Genomic DNA, 23,200 nt, shown 5'->3' with positions numbered 1-23,200 from the left:
ATGCACTGGGTTTAAAATATCAATAGCTTGTGAAGTGGGAAAATGAAAATCAAAAGGTTTGCATGTAAGGATGTCAAGACAAACATGAATGGGATGAAATGAATGGGGTAGCAGAAGATAACTCGTAGAAAGTAAAAGTTATTTTCTGACTGTTTGAGCTTCCTCCCTTCTTCGTAAAGCACATTCCTGACATTTTGCTTCTTTGCTTCCAGCTGAGGACAACTTAGAACCCGACAAATTGATTTAAGAACCTAAAAACAGGAATTGGCCATTCAGCCCTCGAGTCTGTTCCACCATTCAATTAGATCACGGCTGATCTGTACCTCAACCCCATTTACCTGGCTTTGCTCCATATCCCTTAATACCTTTACTAACAAAAACAACAGTCTTGAAAGTTTCAATTGATCCCACATCCACAGCCTTTTGGGGGGCTGGGGGAGTGTTCCGCCTTTCCACGACCGTGTGTGTGAAAAGGTGTTACCTGATTTCACTCCTGAATGGCCAGGTTCTAATTTTAAGATTGTGCTCCCGTGTGCTTAATTCCCTTACTAGAGGAAATAGTTTCTCTTTATCTATCCTAACAAATCTTTTTACCATTTTAAACACCTCAATTAGATCACCCCTCAATCTTCTATACTCAACGGAATGCAAGCCAAGTTTACGCAACTTGTCTTCATAATTCAACACTTTTAGCCTCAGTATCATTCTGGTAAATCTATGCTGCACCCCCCTCCAAGGCCAATATATCCTTAATGATGTAACATTACTATTCAAAGATATAAAATGATTCACAAAATGATGGGAATGTGTATTGGAAGAAACAACCCAAGGAACTAAACTTTAATTTACCCAATTCACAAACTATTGACACTTTAAATTAGTATAACTGCTCATTTAAGAAGTTATTTTCCACAACAAATAGAAAATGAATAAATACATTCAAACTTTAACAAATTATTCAGCACTAGTGCATTTAATTCTGAACAGTCATCCTCAAAGCTATATTAAAGCTTTCCCATAAATTATTAAAATGTAGAATAAAATCACTGCTTTATGTTGGGATATTCTCTACCAGATGAACATAATTTAATTCTAAATTCCTGTGAAAAGCAGGTATTTTATTTTTAATTTCAGATTCAACATTCATGGGAATATTTTTGTTCCAATTACCACCCTTTTGCCAGTGGTCCTGGGGAGGAGAATGGAGGAAATGGGGGCAGGGGAGGCTCCCACCGAATCCCTGCATCTAACATCAGCTGGCAAGATTTTCAGCCACCTCCACTGCTACCAATGACAGCCACCAGCCCATCACCCACCCTGCCACACAAAAATGACAGTGAGGGTACAGGCCGTAGGATGCCAACCAATTTTCCTCCGTTCTGCCCTCGGTACCATTGAGGGGGGGAATGCTAGAAAGGAGATAGCGGTGGAATCATTTTTACAGCTGCAATCCAGACGATCTCCTAACCCTTCCATCTGCTGCTGGGCTCATTCAAAATGCCCTCTTTAAACCTTTCCCTGCTGAAGCGCCACAATGTTTTTCTCCCGGACTCTCACCGAAGAGCAGAGATACAGCTGGAAGACTACCGTGCATACTTAATTGAGCCTCATCCAGGAAAATGGGTCAGGTTCACAGAGTGTTTGGACTGGCAGGTGGAAGTCCCATCTGACCTATTTTCAGTGTCAATCTTTCCCTTAAAGTAACTCCCCCACTGCCCTGCCCTCGTAGTGATGCAGATTAAAAGCTCCAAATACTGCGGATATTGAGTCAAGATGTTTTTTTTAAAACAATCTCCCAGCTCAAACTGTTTTCCATTATGGTTTATGTCATCTCAACTCTAATTATCTTTTACATTCTATAGAAAAGAAATTCATGACAATTAAAGGCATATGAAAAATGTTTGCAATGGATCTTATTCTGTGCAATGTTTATTATCAAGACAAATCACATTAAATGCATCTAGTTTTAAGCAGAAATGCCCATTATTGTAGATATCGGTTGAAAAGGAACATTTTGCAATTTGGTTTGCTTGTAACAAACGTGTGCACAATTGGATTCAGCTGCACCAATACTTATCTGAGCTCCAGTACACAATTATTCCTATTAATTAAAAATTTAACAAGTGGATCATAAACTTAATAGAAATCAATATCTTAACTCGAATCTGTACAATTACTACAATTGCAAGATGAGCTTTCTATTCATACTATTTTTAAATAATGAGTTCAACATATAGCGGTCAATTATGCAATCCCATCTGAGCAATGCTAGCTACACTTCCGCTCCAGTGAGGCCAGCTCGTTAGCATAATTTTCTAGCGCTCCAAGGACGCAGTGTATGATGCGCTGGGAGCGCAGGAGAGCTGGAACTTCTGATGCCCACAGCCAGTCAAAGGCTGCCCACTGAGAACCATCTGCATCTTCAGCTAAGGGTTGTGACACAATAATGAACACAAGGTAGGACTGGATAGGAGCCCTTTTTTTAAAAATAAAGTATTAGGGCCTCCTCTACAGCTCCTATTCTAAACAACCATTGTGAGGCTGAGGAATTATTCAGGCACTCTAGTCGCATAATGGGGAGACCCCATGATATAATTTTTTGGGCTTAATGAGCCTTGCACATAATGTCTGCACTGACACCCAATGCCCTTCGCGTTTGGTGGCCACATTTTGGATAGTTGGTACCTAAAGAATGTTGCAGCCCTCAGGTCTCTGTGCCTGATAATACAGGGAGCAGGACACCCATTCTCCTTCACTGCAAAATATGCCCACTATTGCATTAATCAGCTCAATAGTGTTTGACCACATTATACTGGCAGGTATAGTTCGATTGCATTCCAGTGATCAAACCTGGGTGACATTATATTGAAGTCCTCCTGATGAGGCGGACCCAATTTTTTTCACTCTTTCACTGCTGTTCATTTCAGCATGTCATCGAATTATTTCCTGAGTGTTGGTAATTGAATTTTTTTAGAACACTGAGTGTACCTAAACCTTTTTTGTCTTGAATATGTGCCAATTGAAGAAAATGAGAACAACAGTATTACTAAGTGACATTTGAACTACAATACATGAAGGTCAGAATAGGTTGGCATCAATGATCATAATATCACGGAGTTTAAGGTTAGGCTTATGGTGGAAAGGAGAGTGATCACAATAGAAAGTTCAACTTCCGAAAAGCAGATTTCAAAGAGGAGTGAGCTAACAAAACTGAATTAGACAATGCTGTTAGAGGGCAAATGAATGGAAGAAAAGTGGATTATGTTTAGGATAAAAGGAGGGTAACAGAGGGCAAGAAAGTAATATGAGCAAGGGAAAAAAAATTGTTCATAAAGTGTAAAGCTGAGGGGAGCATGATGGATTGCAACAAATATAAAAACAAGATAAAGGAAGTTAAGAAGATAAAGGAGGTTAAGAACTGGTCAGGATAGCTCAAATAGGTGACGAGGATAGGATAAAAGGGGAATATTAAAATATCAAAATTTCTATAAATATATTCATACCAAACTGGTGAAAAAATAAAATGGTGGGGCAACTGAAAGATCCCAACAGTGACATGATATCAAGTAAATCAAGAGATAGCAAATTCCTCTTTTCTGTATTCACGGAGTAGGCCATGGGCAACTTTACGAGAACAGAAGTTGAACTTCCGGGGAGAATAGAGGAAGTACTGAAAGAAATAGAAATTTCATACAAAGGTGGTCGCTGATAAGCTGAGGAAGTTAAAGAAAAATAAAGGACCGAGCCCAGATTGAACTTCATACAAAAGGTACTTACAGAAATGGCTGGAAGATTGGTCATATTGCCACTATCTTTAGGGAATCATCAGAAATGAGAGTAGCGTCCCATGACTGGAAAGTAGCTAACATAGCACCAGACATTAAAAAGGGTCATTGGTATGATTTAGGAAATTACTGGTAGTGAGTCTAATATTTGTTGTGGGTATTAGCATATTATAAACTATTAGAAGGCATCCTGAAAGAGATGAAGCCCTAACCCTAGATAAGTATGGTAAGATAGGAAGGAGTCAGCACTAACTTAGGAAAGTTTTGTCTAACAATTTTACTGGAGTTTGTCAAGAAAATGGTATACCTTGATGAAAATGAAAATGATGTGGTGACCTTTTTAGGTTACAGCTACTGTGCCACAAAAGCAATTAGTCCACAAGGTAGGAAGACATGAGCTTTGATATCAACACCCCCGCCCAACCCCCACCCCTCCCAATGACGGGAGAGGATCGGGCAGGTGGTTAAAATGTGATAATTGCCCGACCCGCCCCCAAACCAATGCCAACATGGCTCCCGCAATTTTCACAGGGGCCGTCAGCGGGTCAGACGAGTGTCCCGCTATGGAGAGGCTGGAAGGTGATTAATATATTTAAATCAGGGTCCTATGACGCAATACGGATCCCAAATTGATTTTAACTACTGCAGCATGGGTTTCCCACAGGTCGTCAAGGTCGCCAGGAAAACAGAGGCGGGATTAGCAGGATGTTTATTTAGGTGCTTAACTTCCCGTTCTGGTGCTTCGTAAGTTCATTGTGGGCTACAGTTTCATTAGCTTCAGATAGTGATTTAGAGACTCTACAGTTGGCAAGAGAGTAATCCATTATAGGTGCTGCCATTGCTGCAGTGTTCTGGACTGCTGAAGAGGAATGAGAGCAGAGCACCAAGAGAAAGCTGAGGGGGGAGCTGCTCATGGGCAGCAGAGAAAGCAGTAATGGTGCTCAAGGCCATACCCACCCAACAGGGTGAACAGGCAGAGGCTCAGTTTCCTTGACTTGTCAGAGGAGCAGTGCTTTCGAGGCTCTGGATGACACGGCATGTAGTCGCCGACCTCTGCAGCCTCCTGGAGGATGATCTTCTGCCAGTTGGACCTGGAGGCTAAGCTATGCCAGTGGCAGTTAAACCACCGCTTTGAATTTCTTTGCTTCCGGCTCCTTCCAGGCTGAAGACATAGCGAGAATGTCGCAGTCTGCAGCTCACAAATGTATCAGGCAGGTGACTGATGGATTATTTTCCAGGGCCAACAGATATATAATGTTTCCCTGTGCTGAAGACAGTCAGACAGAGCGGGCATTGAGGTTCGAATCTCTGGCAAGCTCCGCCCAGGTGCAGGGCGCCATAGATTGCACGCACGTGACAATTAGAGGACCCCATCACCAGTCAGGAGCATTTGTGAACCGCAAGGACTTCCACTCCATCAATGTTCAGCTCATCTGCAACCATAAAGAGTCTCATGCAGGTCTGCGCACGATTCCCGGGGAGCTGCCATGATGCTTTCATACTGCGGCAGTCGAATATCCCCCAATGTTTCTACCTGGGACCAACTTGACAGGATAGCTGCTAAGAGACAAGGGAAGGCTCCTCCAACCGTGGCACATGACACCTCTGAGGAACCTCTCCACTCAACCACAGGAGAGTTACAATGCCAGCCACATCTCCATGCGATGCGCCTTCGAGCAAGCCATAGGAATGCTGAAGTTGAGGTTCAGGTAGCCGGACAGGTCTGGATGTTCTCTACAGTATTCCCCAGCCAGTGTGTCGCGGATCATTATTACATGCTGTGTCCTACACAACATAATGCAGCAGAGAGGTCTGGAGGTTCAGGATGAAGGCGGCGCTCATAACTCCTCGTCGGATAAGCAGAACAATGAAAATGGAGACTATGGGGACCCGGACGCACAGCAACTGGAACATATTGCTATCCGTGATGCAAGGGATGCTTTAATAGCACGAAGGTTCAGTTAAACCAATGTCAGCTGCATCCCACCAACCATGGCCCATCGCACAAGTCGTCATAACCCTCGATGCACTGGTCCAACATCCCCCAACTTGTGAGATTCAAATCATCTCTCCATCTTCCACACCCATTAAATTAAAATCTGACTGTGAAGTCTGCATTCAATAAAGGGAGACAAATGTTTAGGTGAACAAATTAATTGAGTTAACAAGAAAAATAGGACACCTGTGTGTTAACCCTCTGTGATCTACATATTCTTTCTCTTTCTATGCCTATCACCTCTATGTGGTGCTGCCCCTGAGGCTTCAGCAGAGATGGCAGAAAGCTGCTGTTCAAAATTCTCAGTGTCCTGAGTTGCTCTTAGCCAATGACCTCTGGGTTTTGGAGCCCCTGAGGACCTTGCCATTGACTATCCCTTCTGCACTTGTGCAGGGGGAGTGTGGGCCAGCTGGAATGGAGGCACCATGTTGGATATTGGTTGAGGGGGTGGCAATGGATGCGAGGTGCAGATGCTCTGAGAAACGTTCGCATTTGCCTCGCCCGTTCCGCCGTCCTCCTGCCCCTGCTGCAGCAGCACATCATTCCTCCCTGTCTGCGGGAGAGCAGAGTGGAGGCGATCAGAGACACCGTGGAAGCTCCGATCTAGTCAGGGCGCTCACAGCCAGTGTCTGCAGAGCCGCCGTCTAAGCCTGCATGCAGGACATGACAGCTGTCAGCATTGACTCATGTGAGTGGCCAGCTACAATTTCCATAGAGCTTCCCACACGCTCCATGGTGGATCGCAGAGTTGAAAAGCCCTGCGTCATCACCCCACATATTTTGGAGTTGTGCTCCTCCATTCTCTCTGCCACTGTGGTCGGTGTGCCTGGCAGGCCCGCTGATGTCAAGTGCCTCCTCTTCCACCGGGGAAATCTCTACTATTTCTTGGGGTCCTCCAATGGTCTTAGCTTTCTCCCTGCCATTTTGCGCTCTCTTCTTCTGCAAGGGGGGCACAACATACCTATGAGTGGCTCTGAGGAATGTGTACATCCGATGAATGCAGTGCAAACAGTGGAGGTGAGAATCAGGCACATGCATAAGCAATTTGCGTGGCATGCCTGTGAGGATTGTGCCAACAGGGCCATTTCAGAATGTGCAATGAGAGTGGTTGGAGGTGACTGAGGACGTACAAGATGAGATGAGGATTGCGATCACTGGCAGTGGTGGAGGTAAGAAATGAAAGTTAAGCATGCCAAGGGAGTGAGGGTGACAGGAGGTGCATTGACTGTCTGATTGGTGATGATGAGAGTTATTGGGGTAAGGAGTGGTGTGAATGGAGTAGGACTGACAAGACAAAGTGAGAGGGGGATCTGGATCTGGGTGAATATAGCCGTATGTTCACCTTTCCTGACCTGGTCAGGTCATTGAACCACTTGCGGCACTGAATCCATGACCCAGAGATCACACTCCTGCTGCTCACCTCCTCTGCCACCTCCAGCCAGGCCTTCTTGTTGGGGCAGCAGGCTTCTTTTTCTCACTAGCTGGGAACAGCATCTCCCTCTTGCTCCTTACTGCCCCCAGCAGCACATCCAGAGACGCATCAGAGAATCTGGGCACAGCTTTCCTCTTCTCACACTCATTTTCTACTTCCTAGTTGCGCTTTTTTTTTTAATATCACACCCTGCAACCCTCCTCCTCCGTTTCACCTTTGAACTTGGGCCTTCAAATAGTCATGGGGAAATTGCATCACGCGGGTCCGCATCATGACTGCTAACGTGCAGTGGAGACACGAAACCCAGAAGTAAAATGATAATGAAGCACCTTGCTGAAACTGGACATTCCTATGAATCCTACGATGTTGCATGTTAGCCACCTGCTATCAGCCCCCCCACTCTAATCCCATCTCCACGTTAATATCGAGGCCGTGGAATAGGAGGCAAGTTTCTGAGGTGGACTGAAAATTGGCAAAATGAAAGCAACGGGTGATTGTGAATGAAGCTGTATCAACATGGCATGTGACCACTAGTGGGGTGCCACTAGAATCAGTGCAGGGACCATTTCCATTTACAAAGCATATATGATAAAAACAGAATGTACGAGCTTCTTCAAGTATGTAAAAAGAAAGAGAGAGTAGCAAAAGTAAACATTGGTCCCCTAGAGGCTGAGACAGGAGAAATTATATTGGGGAAATCAGGAAATGGCAGAGACGTCAAACAAATATTTTCTGTCTGTCTTCACAATAGAAAACACAAAAAGCATCCCAAAAATAGTGGGGAACCAAGGGTCTAATGAGTAGAACTTAAAAGTAATTATCATTAGAGAAAAAGTACTTGAGAAACTAATGGGACTAAAAGCCGACAAATCCCCTGGACCTGATAGCCTACATCCTAGGGTTCTAAAAGAGGTAGCTGCAGACATAGTGGATGCATTGGTTATGATCTTCCAAAATTCCCTAGATTCTGGAACGATCCCAGCGGATTGGAAGGTAGCAAATGTAATTCCGCTATTCAAGAAAGGAGGGAGAGAGAAAACAGGGAAAACTAGAGAGAGAAAATTGGGTTGAAGAACCTACTGGAGTTTTTTTGAGGATGTAACTGGTAGAATAGATAAGAGAGAACCAGTGGATGTGGTTTATTTGGATTTTCAGAAGGCCTTTGATAAAGTCCCACATAAGAGGTTAGTGTGCAAAATTAAAGCACATGGGATTGGGGGTAATATATTGGCATGGATTGAAAATTGGTTAACAGACAAGAAACAGAGTGGGAATAAATGGGTCTTTTTCAGGGTGGCAGGCAGTGACTAGTGGAGTACTGCAGGGATCAGTGTTTGGGCCCCAGCTACTCACAACATATATCAATGATTTGGATGAGGGAACCAAATGTAATAAGTTTGCTGACGACACAAAACTAGATGGGATCGTGAGTTGTGAGGAGGATGCAAAGAGGCTTCAAGGCGATTTAGACAAGTTGAATGAGTGGGCAAATACATGGCAGATGCAGCATAATGTGGATAAATGTGAAGTTATCCACTTCAGAAGGAAAAACAGAAAGGCAGTGTATTATTTAAATGGTGATAGATTGGGGAATGTTGATGTTAAAGGGACCTGGGTGTTCTTGTACACCAGTCACTGAAAGCAAACATGCAGGTGCAGCAAGCAGTTAGGAAGGCAAATGGTATGTTGGGATAAACGGATCATTTTTAGGTTGGCAGGCTGTAACTTGTGGGGTACCGCAAGGGTCGGTGCTTGGTCCTCAGCTATTTACAATCTATATTAATGACTTGGATGAAGGGACCAAGTGTAACGTATCCAAGTTTGCTGACGATACAAAGCTAAGTGGGAAAGTAAGCTGTGAGGAGGATATAGAGTCTGCAAAGGGTTAAGTGAGTGGGCAAGAAGGTGGCAGATGGAGTATAATGTGGGGAAATGTGAGGTTATTCACTTTGGTAGGAAGAATAGAAAAACAGAATATTTTTTAAAATGGTGAGAAACTACTAAATATTGGTGTCCAAAGCAACTTGCATGTCCTGGTACAAGAAACACAAAAACTTAGCATGGAGGTACAGAAGGCAAATGGCATGTTGGCCTTTATTGCAAGGGGGTTGGAGTACAAGAGTAAGGAAATCTTACTGCAATTGTACAGGGCTTTGGTGGGTCCTCACTTGGAGTACTGCGTACAGTTTTGGTCTCCTTATCTAAGGAAGGATATATTTGCCTTAGAGGCAATGCAACGAAGTTTCACTAGATTAATTCCTGGGATGTGAGGATTGTCCTCTGAGGAAAGGTTGAGTAGAATGGTCCTATACTCTCTGGAGTTTAGAAGACTGAGAGGTGATCTCATTGAAATATATAAGATTCTGAAGGGGCTTGACAAGATAGAGGCTGAGAGGTTGTTTCCCCTGGCAGGAGAGTCTCGAACTAGAGGGCATAGTCGCAGAATAAGGGGTCGGCTATTTAAGACTGAGATGAGGAAGAATTTCTTCACTCAGATGGTTGTGAATCTTTGGAATTCTCTGCCCCAGAGGGCTGTGAATACTGAGTCGTTAAATATATTCAAGGCTGAGATAGATAAGATTTTTGGACTCTAGGGGAATCAAGGGATATGGGGATCGGGCAGGAAAGTGGAGTTGAGGTTAAAGATTAGCCATGATCTGATTGAATGGTGGAGCAGGCTCGACAGGCTGTATGGCCTACTCCTGCACCTATTTCTTATATTCTTATGTTCTTAAAAGCCTGGAAGTTTACTCTGAAGAAGAGAAAGCTCAGGGGAGATATTGTTCAAGATTTTTAAGGGAATAGATAAATTGTCAGGCTCAAGCTTTAGAAATGGGACAGTTTAGATCTAACTACTTTGTACAAAGGATGGACCACCCAAGGAGGCAGATAGTGTAAAAAAAGTTTAAAGGAGAATTGAATAGATATTTGTGGGAGTGCGTGATTGAGAGATGCTAGGTTTCACTTTAATGCAATAAAACTCATCACAAAGCATTGACCACAACGACTGGAAAAATCAAGGAAAGTCTACTTGTAGGAAGATTTTAAAAGTCAATTCAAAATCTTATTAACTGTAATTCTTACACTTTTTCTAGTAAAGCAAGCAATAAGCAGCAGCTAATTCCAATGTGTAAGGCTAAAAAATCTGAATGCTTACATTTTTTAAATTGTCGTAAATTATCTGCCTCCAAAAAGCTTTGAGAATCTTCTTTTAGTCACATTTTATGTAAATAGTGTAAAACATGTTGCCAAAATGTGCAAAATGGAACATATTACATTTTACAATCAGACGTATCACTATGGAAGACTGGTGTGCAAGCTTGGGTACACTATTGCAGAGTTAATAATAGTCATAGCCGATGCATTCTTGCATGTTATGGGAAGATTAGTGCTACTGTACTCTTCACGTTGAGTCTGGAGTTGGAAATCTGTGCCAGTTGTTGAAAAAAAACACAAAACAATTTATACTGCAATCAGATAATTTCATATCTAAATAGACTCAAAATTCTATATATTTTTCCCTATGCTAACATAACCAGGACTGAAATTCATTGAGAAGCTGAGGAAGATAAAAACTTCATGCATATAAAGTCTTCACTATAGAAGATACTGCTATTGTAGCAGTAAAGGAGGAGGTACTAGCGATATTGGATAGGATAAAAATAGACAAGGAGGAGGTATTTAAAAGATTGGCAGTACTCAAAGTAGAACAGTCATCCTAGGTTACTGAGGGAAGTAAGGGTGGAAATTGCGGATGCTCTGGCTACAATCTTCCAATTCTCCTTAGATATGGGGAAGGTGCCGAAGGATGGGAGGATTGTAAATGTTACACCCCAATTCAAAAAAAAGGATAAAATCTGCCAATACAGGCCAGTCTGCCTAACGCGGTGGTGCGGAACCTTTAACAGACAATAAACCGGGACAAAGTTAATTGGCACTTGGAAAAGTATGGGCTAATAAATGAAAGTCACCATGGATTTGTTGAAGGAAAATCTTGTTTGACGAACTTGATTGAGTTCTATGATGAAGTAACAGAGAGGGTTAATGAGGATAGTGCGATGTATATGGACTTTCAAAAAGCATTTGATAATGTACCACATAATAGACTTGTTAGCAAAATTAAAGCCCATGGAATTAAAAGGGACTGTGGCAGCGTGGATACAAAATTAGCTAAGGGACAGAAAACAGAGAATAGTGGTGAAAAGTTATTTTTCAGACTGGAGGGAAGTCTAGTGGTGTTCCCCAGGGGACCTAGGTGGTATTCCCCAGTGGTATTAGGACCACTGCTCTTTTTGATATATATTAATGACCTGGACTTGGGTATAGAGGGTACAATTTCAAAGTTTGCAGATGAAACAAGCCTCAGAAATGTAGTAAATAATGTGGAGGATAGTAACAGACTTCAGGAGGACAAAGACAAACTGGTGAAATGGACAGACACATGGCGGATGAAATTCAACGCAGGGAAGTGTAAAGTGATGCATTTTGGTAGGAAGAATAAGGAGAGGCAATATAAACTAAATATTCCTGCACCCCCTTTAAAATTGTACCAATGAGTCCTGGGGTGCACATACACAAATCTTTGAAGGTGGCAGGACAAGTTGAGAAGGCTATTTAAAAAAGCATATGGGATCTTGGGCTTTATTAATAGAGGCATAGAGTACAAAAGCAAGGAAGTTATGCTAAACCTTTATAAAACACTGGTTAGGCCTAAGCTGGAGTATTGTGTTCAATTCTGGGCACCACACTTTAGGACAGATGTCAAGGCCTTAGAGAAGGTGCAGAAGAGATTTACTAGAATGGTACCAGGGTGAGGGACTTCAGCTATGTTGAGAGATTGGAGAAGCTGGGTTGTTATCCTTAGAACAGAGAAGGTTAAGGGGAAATTTGATAGAGGTGTTCAAAATCATGAATGGTTTTGATAGAGTAAATAAGAAGAAACTGTCTCCAGTGGCAGAAGGGTCGCTAACCAGAGGACATAGAGTTAAGGTGATCGGCAAAAGAGCCAAAGGCGACACGATGAAACATTTTTTTACGCAGCAATCTGGAATGCACTGCCTGAAAGGGTGGTGGAAGCAGATTCAATAGTAATTTTCAAAAGGGAATTAGGTAAGTACTTGAAAGGAAAAAAATTACAAGTCTATGGGAAAAGAGCAGGGGAATGGGACTAATTGGATAGCTCTTTCAAAGAACCAGCAGAGGCACGATAGGCCGAATGGCCTCCTCCTGTGCTGTACCTATTATGATACTATGATATTCAAGAGCATATGTTGTATACCTATTAACTGCTCTTTTGAGGAGCTTCTTGATTTCACCAGTGCTGCAGGTGTGTTCCCCATGGACCGCTACAAAACTGATGCATCCTTTGGGTGGTGGTTCATCAGCTGCAATCTAAGCCAGATGTTATCAGTCAATACACACAGATAGCATAAGTATGGAATAGGAAAAGGCCAGTCATATCAATTTCTACTATCATAAACTCTCAAAGTCTTCAGAGAGATGAGTGACCATAGGTAACATTTCCAAGATAAACTTTAAACTTCTCCCTGATTTCCTAGAGTCTGCTCAATTATCTTTCGGCAATCAGTTTAATATTACAATTTGCAGCGTTCAACCATGATCAGTTTCTTTTCACAGATCATATGCCCTTGGTCCAAATAGCACAGATTCAGTGTATTTGGCCATTTATGTATACGCTTGTTTTTATAACCTTTCATCTTGCTCTTAACCAGAAATTCATCCAGTTTCTCTGCAAAAGAAGTTAGTCAACATTGCATTAACTACTTCTGTGGAGTCCACGCTGTAGATCAAAACACATTCCTCCTAATCTCATGCCTTGCTTGATTAAGTTTTGCATCTTCTTGTTATGTAATCACAGCTTGCATTAAATGATCTATAAGAGATGTATTTATCTGTGCCTTTCAAAATGCAAAAGGCAGATAACTGCCCGTTTCCATCATACAGTGACTTGCCTCAGCACCTAAACTTCGCAGTCTCTCATCATACTGCAAGCCACAATACAGAGATCTAACCTTTCCACGTCTCTCCTTTTTGCTGGCTATACAGTTTATATGCACGTTTATATATTCAAAAGATGACATTTTTGGTAGCAATTTTTAAAATATTGTTTTAGTAGAAGGAAGGAGGTGAACCACATTAACCTTTCATTAAATTTACATTTGGAGTTCATAGGAACAGGAGTAGGCCATTTAGCCCCTCAAGCCAGTTCCATCATTTAAAGAGATCATGGGTGATCTGTGACCTAACTCCAAATACCCACATTAGCCCCATATCCCTTAATACCTTTGGTTAACAAAAATCTATCAATCTCAGATTTAAAATTAACAATAGAGCTAGCATCAACTGCTGTTAGTGGGAGAGAGTTCCAAACTTCTACCACCCTTTGCATATAGAAGTGTGTCCTAATTTCACTTCTGAAAGTCCTGCCTCTAATCTTTAGGATATGTCCCCAAGTCCTAGACTCCCCAACCAACAGAAATAGTTTCTCTCTATCTACCTTATCAGTTCCACTTAATATCTTGAAAACTTCGATCAAATCACCCCTTAATTCTCTAAATTCCAGGGAATAAAACCATAGCTTGTGTAATCTCTCATAATTTAACCCTGGGAGTTCAGGCATCATTCTAGTAAATCTACACTGCGCTCTCTCCAAGGCCAAAATATCCTTCCTAAGGTGCGGTGCCCAGAACTGAACACAGTACTCCAGGTGTAGTCTAACCAGGGCTTTACATATCTGTAGCATAACTTCTACCACCTTGTATTCTAGTCCTCTAGATATAAAGGCCAGCATTCCATTTGCCTTTTTGATTATTTTCTGTACCTGTTCATGACATTTTAATGATCTACGTATAAGAACTCATAAGTCTCTTTGGACCTCCACTATTTCAAGCTTTTCGCCATTTAGAAAGTGCTCGGATCTATCCTTTTTAGGTCCAAAGTGGATGACCTCACACTTGCCTACATTCAGATCCATTTCTACTATTGGAAACACCAATCTTAGAAACTACAACCACATTTTAGTTGTTCCAACTTCTCTGAATTTTTAATACTTACAGTGGGAAAGAAGAGCTGAACCACACGGATTTTTTTCATTGACTTGGCTCAAGTTTGTTACTGTAGCAAAGATTCAAATTTACGACTTTAATTATCGAGATTTTACATTTTAGGAATTGCTATCAACATCACTCATAAGTGCAGTAGTAATATTACAATACTAGAATTTTTTTTGTAATTAGAACACATTCTTGCAAATTTATCTCATTTATTTCTATTAACTTCATGCATTTGTAAAGTAAACAAATAATTTGTAACTTTTTTTCCTGCAGTGGCAATGCGTTTAACATTCAAGCACAGTCCATTTTATTAGATTTAATTTTTCACAAAAACACTTTTCAAGTACAAAGTAACACATAAAGGAAGATTTACAGCACAGGCGGGGAAAGAATTTATCCATTATCAAAAGAAAAGCTATAATTGGTCAGAGTATATGGTTAGGATCAAAGGATTTTAGGTATAAAAAGCCAATTTAATAATTACTCCACTTAAAATAAATCAGAAAATATCGAGATTGATATGGTGTGCTATCCTACTTATGGCTGCAACGATGTTTAATAAAATATGGTATTACAATGACTCAGTCAATACATGTACCACATGCACTAAGTGACACAGACCTAAAAATTCCAAATTTGATGGTTGGTATGGAAGGGTGGAAATTGCGGAGGTACTGGCTTTAATCTTCCAAACATCCTTAGATACAGGGGTGGTGCCAGAGGACTGGAAAATTGCAAATGTTACACCCTTGTTTAAAAAATAATCTGGGACAGAATTAACAGTCACTTGGACAAGTGTGGATTGATTAGGGAAAGCCAGCATGGACTTGTTAAAGGCAAATCATGTTTAACTAACTTGATAGAGTTTTTTGATGAGGGAACAGAGAGTGTAGATGAGGGCAATGCAGTTGATGTGGTGTACATGGACTTTCAAAAGGCGTTTGATAAAGTACCGCACGGTAGGCTTGTCATCAAGATTGCGGCCTATGGAATAAAGGGGGTAGTAGTAACATGGATACAGAATTGGCTAAGCGACATGAAACAGAGAGTAGTGGTGAACAGTTGTTTTTCGGACTGGAGGGAGGTGTACAGTGGTGTTCCCCAGGGGTCTGTGCTGGGACCGCTGCTTTTCTTGATATATATTAATGACTTGGACTTGGGTGTATGGGACATAATTTCAAAATTTGCATATGACACTAAACTTGGAAGGCTAGTGAACAGTGAGGAGGATAGTGATAGACTTCAAGAGGATAAAGACACACTGGTGGCCTGGGCGGACACGTGGCAGATGAAATTTAACGCAGAAAAATGCAAAGTGATACATTTCGGTAGGAAGAACGAGGAGAGGCAATATAGACTATAGGGCATAATTCCAAAAGGGGTACAGGAACAGAGAGATCTGGGGGTATATGTACACAAATCGTTGAAGGTGACAGGGCAGGTTGAGAAAGCAGTTAGATCCTGGGCTTCATAAATAGAAGAAGAGAGTACAAAAGGAAGGAAGTCATGATGAAACTTTATAAAACACTGGTTCGGCCACAACTGGAGTATTGTGTCCAATTCTGGGCACCACAACTCAGGAAAGGTGTGAAGGAGAGATTTACTAGAATGATTCCAGGGATGAGGGACTTCAGTTACGTGGAAAGACTGGAGAAGCTGGGGTTGTTCTCCTGGGAACAGAGAAGGTTGTGAGGAGATTTGATAGGGGTATCCAAAATCATGAAGGGTCCAGACAGAGTAGATAGGGAGAAACTGTTCCCATTGGCGGAAGGGTCAAGAACCAGAGGGCACAGATTTAAGGTGATTGGCAAAAGAACCTAATGTGACATGAGGAAAATCTTTTTTTTAAAACACAGTGAGTGGTTAGGATCTGGAATGCACTGCCTGAGGGGGTGGTGGAGACAGATTCAATCATGGCCTTCAAAAGGGAACTGGATAAATACTTGAAAGTAAAAAAATTTGCAGGACTACGGGGATAGGGCAGGGGAGTGGGACTAGCTGGATTGTTCTTGCACAGAGCCGGCACGGACTCAATGGGCCGAATAGCCTCCTTCTGTGATATAACCTTTTTATGATTCTATGTGTGTTGAGTGAGCTGATTCAGTCCAGTGACAGGAATTCTACAATTGACCCTACTGTGCCTGGGCTAGGGAGGGGACGGAGTCAGACAAGGTTTCTATTATTCAATAAATGCAGTTATGAGTGAACAGCATTGGGCTCAGCTACAGTGCCATTCACAAGTTAAATAACATGTTGACAGTCGCTGTCGAGACGCACAAGAAGAAAGTGTCACTTTGGTGAGGTAATGGAGGGCTACCACCACCTGTGGAATCTGCCCCAACATGGGTCAGCACCTTCAGGACAACCAAGGAGAAAATGATGGATCAAATTTGAGGGATATGGATAGCTGTTAGATTAGGCAGTTAGATGCCACATCAAATATAATATGGACACGTGCAAGGGAGGAAGAATAGGCAAAGTACATAAGCACCATTAAACTTTAAGAATTCAGAAGATGAGAAACTTAGGGGTTCAGAAACACAAATTCTTAAAAAGTGGAAAGAAAAGTTAATAGATCTGTTAAAAAAACAAAACATTCCCACGAGTGGGAAAAGGTAGGGCAACCAAAGCCAGAGCTCCCCGGATGATGAAAGAGATAGAGAGTAAGATTAAGCTGAAAAAGGGGGTGTACGACAGATGTCAGGTTGATAATACAAGTGAGACCTAGGCTGAATATAGAAAGTAGAGGAGAAGTGAATAAGGAAATAAGAGGGGCAAAGAGAGTATGAGAATAGAGTGGCAGCTAACATAAAAGGGGGTCCAAAACTCTTCTATAGGCATATAAATAGTGAATGGGTAGTAGGAGGAGGGTAGTAAAGTAGAAACCAAAAAAGAGATCTACACATGGAGGCAGAGGTATTAAATGAATACTTTGCATCTGTCTTTACCAAAGAAGAAAATTCTACCAAAGTCACAGTAAAAGGGGTGGTAGTTCAGATACTGGATGGGGTAAAAATTGATAAAGAGGTACTAGAAAGGCTGGCTGTACTTAAAGTAGATAAGTCACCCCGTCCAGATGGGATGCATCTCAGGTTGCTGAGGGAAGCAAGGGTGGAAATTGCAGAGGTACTGGCCATAATCTTCCAATCCTCCTTAAATATGGAGGTGGTACCAGAGGACTGGAGAATTGCAAACGTTACACCCTTGTTCAAAAAAGGGTGTAAGGATAAACCCGGCAACTACAGGTCAGACAGTTTAACCTCGGTAGTGGGGAAACTTTTAGAAATGATAATTCGGGACAAAATTAATAGTCACTTGGACAAGTGTGGATTAATAAAGGAAAGCCAGCACAGATTTGTTAAAGGCAAATCGTGTTTAACTAACTTGATTGAGTTTTTTGATGAGGTATCAGGGAGGGTTGATGAGGGCAATGTCAATGGGCTCAATTTTAGCACCCGCTATCGGGTGCGTTCCTGGCGGGGCGGCTCCGAAAATCGGGAAATCCCGGAGCGGGTGGGGAGCCCGGCTCCAACCCGCCCACTTCCGGGTTCCCCACAGACGCGCCGACGTGCGCGCGCAGCCCCCGCATATGTGGGACTCCCGCAGGCAATTAAAGCCAGCGGGGTGCCACTTGAGACTATTTATTTAGGTATTTCAGATGTGGAGATGCCGGTGATGGACTGGGGTGGACAAATGTAAGGAATCTTACAACACCAGGTTATAGTCCAACAGTTTTATTTGAAAATCACAAGCTTTCGGAGGCTTTCTCCTTCGTCAGGTGAGTGTGGTCCACAGACCGAGGCTCAGCTTCCTGGACCTCTCTAAGCAGCAGTGCACACGGAGGCTCAGAGTCACTCGACATGTAGTCGTGGACATCTGCAGCCTCCTTCATGCCGAGCTGCTCCCGGCTGGCCTGAGCACCATCTTCTTACCTGTCGCTGTCAACGTCACCACTGCCCTCAACAACTTCTCCTCTGCATCCTTCCAGGGTGCCACCGGGGACATCGCCGGCGTCTCTCAGTCGTCTGCACAAAACAGCCCTGCAAATACACCTACACCCACTTTGCAGTGACACAATGGGTGGCATCAGTTGTGGGTCTTCATTGTGATCCTCAGGAAAGGGCATTATTGCACAAACCAGACAAGATTCGCAAAGACGTGGCAGTAGTGGTGCCAATATAATATGTGATGTGAGTTGGTCAGAAATTAAATGGAAGTGAAAACCATGACAAACCCTCAAACACCCTTGTGCATCCCCTTCATGCTCACAACACGTTTGCCTTACGCTTCCTACTGCACATATGTGATGCATGCCCTGTGGCTGCAGCACAGGTAGTGGCAGGTTGAGTGAGGCTGACCGTGAAAGAGATGCATGAGAGGGTGAGTATGAGATAGAGCCATGAGATTGTATGAGGATTGGGTTGAATGGTAGTGGTGGGATGAGTACTGGCAAGGTGAGTAAGTGCAGGTAAGATGAGGATGAGCTTTGAGTGCGTATGAGGGGTGATGTGACAGAGTAGTGTTGGCAGTGCAGAAGGAGATGTGGGGTGGGGGCGGTGATGTGGCAGACGGAGTGTAGGGGAATGAGTAAGTGTACTCACTTTGGCTGACTTACTTAGGTCATTGCAGCGCCTCCTGAACTGTATGTTGGTGGTGCAGGTGACCTCCTCTGCCACCTCGAGACAGGCCTTCCTGGTGGCAGAGGCAGGCCGCTTCCTCCCGCCCGCCGGAGGGAAGATCTCTGTCCTTCCCCTCCTCCTCACCCCATCTGATGATACCTGGAGTGAGGCATCATTAAACTAGGAGCAGCCTTCCCCCTGGGCTGATCCATGCTGTAATTTTTGCTGTTTGTTGCAGCATCTGTCAGTGGAGGACTGCCCCTTTAAATAGAGCTCCTCCAGCTGACAGAGCTTACTGCGCATGTGTAGTCTGCCCGACGCGCAGATCAGCAGTGGGGTCCCGGAAGACCAGGTAAGTGGATCCAATTAGGCTGCGATCACGCGGGGGGCAGACTGATTTCACTGGGCGCGTTACCCATGCGCCCAATAGCCCCCCCCGCCGCGAACCCGCAGCCCTGGTAACATCGAGTCCATTGATGTTGTTTATATGGACTTTCAAAAGACATTTGGTAAAGTGCCACATAATAGGCTTGTCAGCAAAATTGAGGTCCATGGAATAAAGGGGCAGTGGCAGCAAGGATACGAAATTGGCTAAGTAACAGGAAACAGAGAGTCGTGGTGAACGGTTGTTTTTCGGACTGGAGGAAGGTGTTCCCCAGAGATCGCTTCTAGGACCACTGCTTTTCTCGATATGTATTGATGGCTTGGACTTGGGTGTACAGGAAACAATTTCGAAATTTGCAGATGACACAAAACTTGGAAGTAAAAGGCTAATAAAAGACTTCAAGAGGACATAGACAGGCTGGTGGAATGGGCGGACACATGGCAGATGAAATTTAAAGCACAGAAGTGTGAAGTGATACATTTTGGCAGGAAGAATGAAGAGAGGCAATATAAACTAAATGGTACAATTCTAAAGGGGTGCAGGAACAGAGGCTTGGGGGCATATGTGCACAAATCTTTGAAGGTGGCAGAACAGGTTGAGAAAGCAGTTAAAAAAGCATAAGGGATCCAGGGCTTTATAAATAGAGGCATAGAGTACAAAAGCAACAAAGTTATGTTGAACTTTTATAAAACACTGGTTTGGCCACAACGGTGATCAATTCTGGGCACTGCACTTTAGGAAGGATTAGAGAGGGTGCAGGAAAAATTTATTACAATGGTTCCGGGGATGAGGGACTTCAGTTACTTGGATAGACTGGAGAAGCTGGGGTTGTTCTCCTGGGTGCAGAGAAGCTTAAGAGGAGATTTGATAGAAGTGTTCAAAATCATGAAGGGTTCAGGTAAGGTAAATAAAGAGAAACTGTTACCATTGGTGGAAGGCTCGAGAACCAGAGGACACAGATTTAAGGTGAGTGGCAAAAGAACCAAAAAGACGACATGAGGAAAAATCTTTTTATGCAGTGAGTAGTTATGATCTAGAATATGCCGCCTGAAAGGAAGCAGATTCAATTATAGCTTTCAAAAAGGAATTGGATAAATACTTGAAGGGAAAAAATTTGCAGGTCTACGGGGAAAGAGCAGGAGAATGGGACTAACAAAAAGCCGGCCCGGGCTCGATGGGCCAAATGGACTCCTTCTGTGCAGTAACCATTCTGAGATTTGATTTAAGAAAAAACAAAACATATATAGATCCTAGGTTTCATAGAGTACAGAGTACAAAAGCAAAGAGGTAATGTTAAACCTACACAAATCACTGATTAGGCCATAGTTAGAATATTTTAACCAGTTTTGAGAGCCTTACCTTAGAAAGTATGTTAAGCTCCTGGAGAGGGTATAGAAAGGATTCACTAAAATGATACCAGGGATGAGAGGTTTTAGTTATGAGGAGAGACTTTTGACACTGGGGCTATTTTCTTCACAACAAAGAAGGATAAGAGGGGATCTGGTAGAGACTTTCAAAATTATGAGGGGTTTTGATAAGATAAATCAGGAGTCAGTAATCGCTAAAGGAAAAAAAGTTATCCAACGTTTATTTCCACTTATAAGGATTTGTGTTTCTGAACCCCTAATTTACTCATCTTCTCTGTTCTTAAAAGTTTAATAGTGCTTATGAACTCTGCCTATTCTTCCCCCCTCGCATGTGTCCATGTTATATTTCATCTGGCATCCATCTGCCTAATCCAACAACTATCCATATCTCTCAAATTTGATCCATCAGTTTCTCCCCGGTTTTCCTGAAGTTGCTGACCTATGTTGGAGCATGATTCCACAGGTGGCGGTAGCCCTCCATTACCTCATCAAAGTGACGCTTTCTTCAAGTGAGTCTAGACAGCGACCGTCAGCAAATTATCTAACTTGTGAATGGCATTGTAGTTGAGCCCAGTGCTGTTCACTCATAACTGAGGTTATTGAATAATAGAAACCTTGTCTAATTCCTTCCCCTCCCTAGCCCAGGCACACTCGGGTCAATTGTAGCATTCCTGTCACTGGACTGAATCAGCTCACTCAACACACATCAGGCATCAAAGTTGGAATTTTTAGGTCTGTGTAGCTTAGCACCATGCTATGCAGTACATGTATCAACTAAACCATTGTAATACCATATTTTATTAAACATCATTGCAGCCATAAGCAGGATAGCACACCATATCGGTCTCTATATTTTCTGTGGAGTAATTATTAAATTGGCTTTTATGCCTAAAAACCTCTGATTCTAACCATATACGCTGACCAATTATAGCTTTTTTTGGTAATGGATAAATTCTTTCCCCACCTGTGGTGTAAATCTTCCCTTATGTGTTACTTTGTACTTGAAAAGTGTTTTTGTGAAAAATTAAACCTAATGAAATGGACTGTGCTTCCATATTAAAGGCATCGCCACTACAGGAAATTATTTTTACAAATTATTTGTTTACTTTACAAATGCATGAAGTTAATAGAAATAGAAGTGATGAATTTTCATGAATGTGTTCTAATTACAACAAAAAATTCTAGTATTGTAATATTACTACTGCAGTTGTGAGTGGAGTTGATAGCAATTCCTAAAATGTAAAATCTGGATAATTCAAGTCGTAAACTTGAATCTTTGCTACAATAACATACTGGAGCCAAGTCAATGAAAAAAATCCGGGTGGTTCAGCTCCTCTTTCCCACTGTAAGTATTAAAAATTCAGAAGTTGGAACAACTAAAATGCAGCTGTAGTTTCTCTAAGGTTGGTATTTCCACCAGTATAAATGCTGGTGAACTCCAAATGTAAATTTAATTTAAAGGTTAATGCGGTTCACCACCTTCCTTCTATTAAAACAATATTTTAAAAATTGCTACCAAAATTGTAGACTTAATTTATTCTTTTATATGCATTTGTTCCTGCTATTCCTGTTAGCATTCAGTAAGTATTCCTGTTAGCATTCAGTGAAGAAAATAAAACAAGCCAGGGAATTCCTGTACATTGTCCATTTCACTTCATAGCACATTGTCATTAACCACATTTATGTTTGTTTGATTTATATACACCAATTTAAAAGCTATAAATGTCATTCCATACTGTTAATGGTAAATTCGCACATAATACTGTAAGGGATTTATGAAAATAATTACAACATTAAAGAAATATTTTAATCATTCTGATATAGCATTCAGTCACTGAGGGACAAAGTCTACTGTACTGTCGCAAATGGGACAGCTACTCATAATGTAGATTTAGTGCAACAAAAATGTTAAACAATGTACTATCAACTTTTTGAATGTCTGGTAGTGTGAGTTTTCCCAGAGTGCCCATATCAATCTGGAGGTCAGTAATTACTAATAACTCTTCAAGTTCATTGTTGCTTTTGTACATCAATTACTGGGGGGGGGGGGTGGGGGGAGAAAGAGGCCAGGGTTTGAAATTGGTATATTGATATGTACCAATTTCAAATAAACAAACAGTCAGGTGGGATCCTTCATAACTCACTGCAACTGGTACCCCTAAAACCACCGCTAAAAATTAGTGGACGCAATATACTGTATGCAACAGTCTCAGTGTTTGCTACTGTTGTTCATTGTACGATCCCGACATGAAAAAGTGGGATCAAATTATATTTTTCATCCCATCAGTTCTTCACTGCTCGAAAGGATGGCTCACTTGGCGACTGGGTGGCACAATGAGAATGAGATGGACATTGTACTCTCATCTGAGGCCTGGGATCAAATCCAGCCTAGAATGATTGAATGAAAGTTTCTTCTGTCTAAGCAACTGAAATCAGCTTGGACAGTCTTAGTCGCAGTGGGCATGAGCCTACAACACAAAAGTTCCTCTAATTCAGCATTATTAAAATTTAGCAAAAATAAAGTTGTTAAAAAAAAATCTAAC

General features: G+C 42.2%; 1 protein-coding gene across 2 annotated transcripts in view; it reads right to left on the bottom strand.

Moving 5' to 3' along the window:
* The window catches only part of uggt2 (UDP-glucose glycoprotein glucosyltransferase 2), a 685,376-nt gene that overhangs the window by 619,056 nt on the left and 43,120 nt on the right, over nucleotides 1–23,200 (bottom strand). For both annotated transcript variants that reach the window (XM_067986476.1, XM_067986475.1), the window contains exon 5: nucleotides 12,492–12,604. In XM_067986476.1, the coding sequence (XP_067842577.1) occupies nucleotides 12,492–12,604 (113 nt within the window). The remainder of the gene's footprint in view (nucleotides 1–12,491; nucleotides 12,605–23,200) is intronic.

The sequence above is a fragment of the Heptranchias perlo genome, chromosome 6, assembly GCF_035084215.1.
Source record: "Heptranchias perlo isolate sHepPer1 chromosome 6, sHepPer1.hap1, whole genome shotgun sequence".
NCBI lineage: Eukaryota > Metazoa > Chordata > Chondrichthyes > Hexanchiformes > Hexanchidae > Heptranchias > Heptranchias perlo.
Note: the sequence above shows the minus strand (reverse complement) of the source record. Positions and strands in the feature narration are given on the sequence as shown.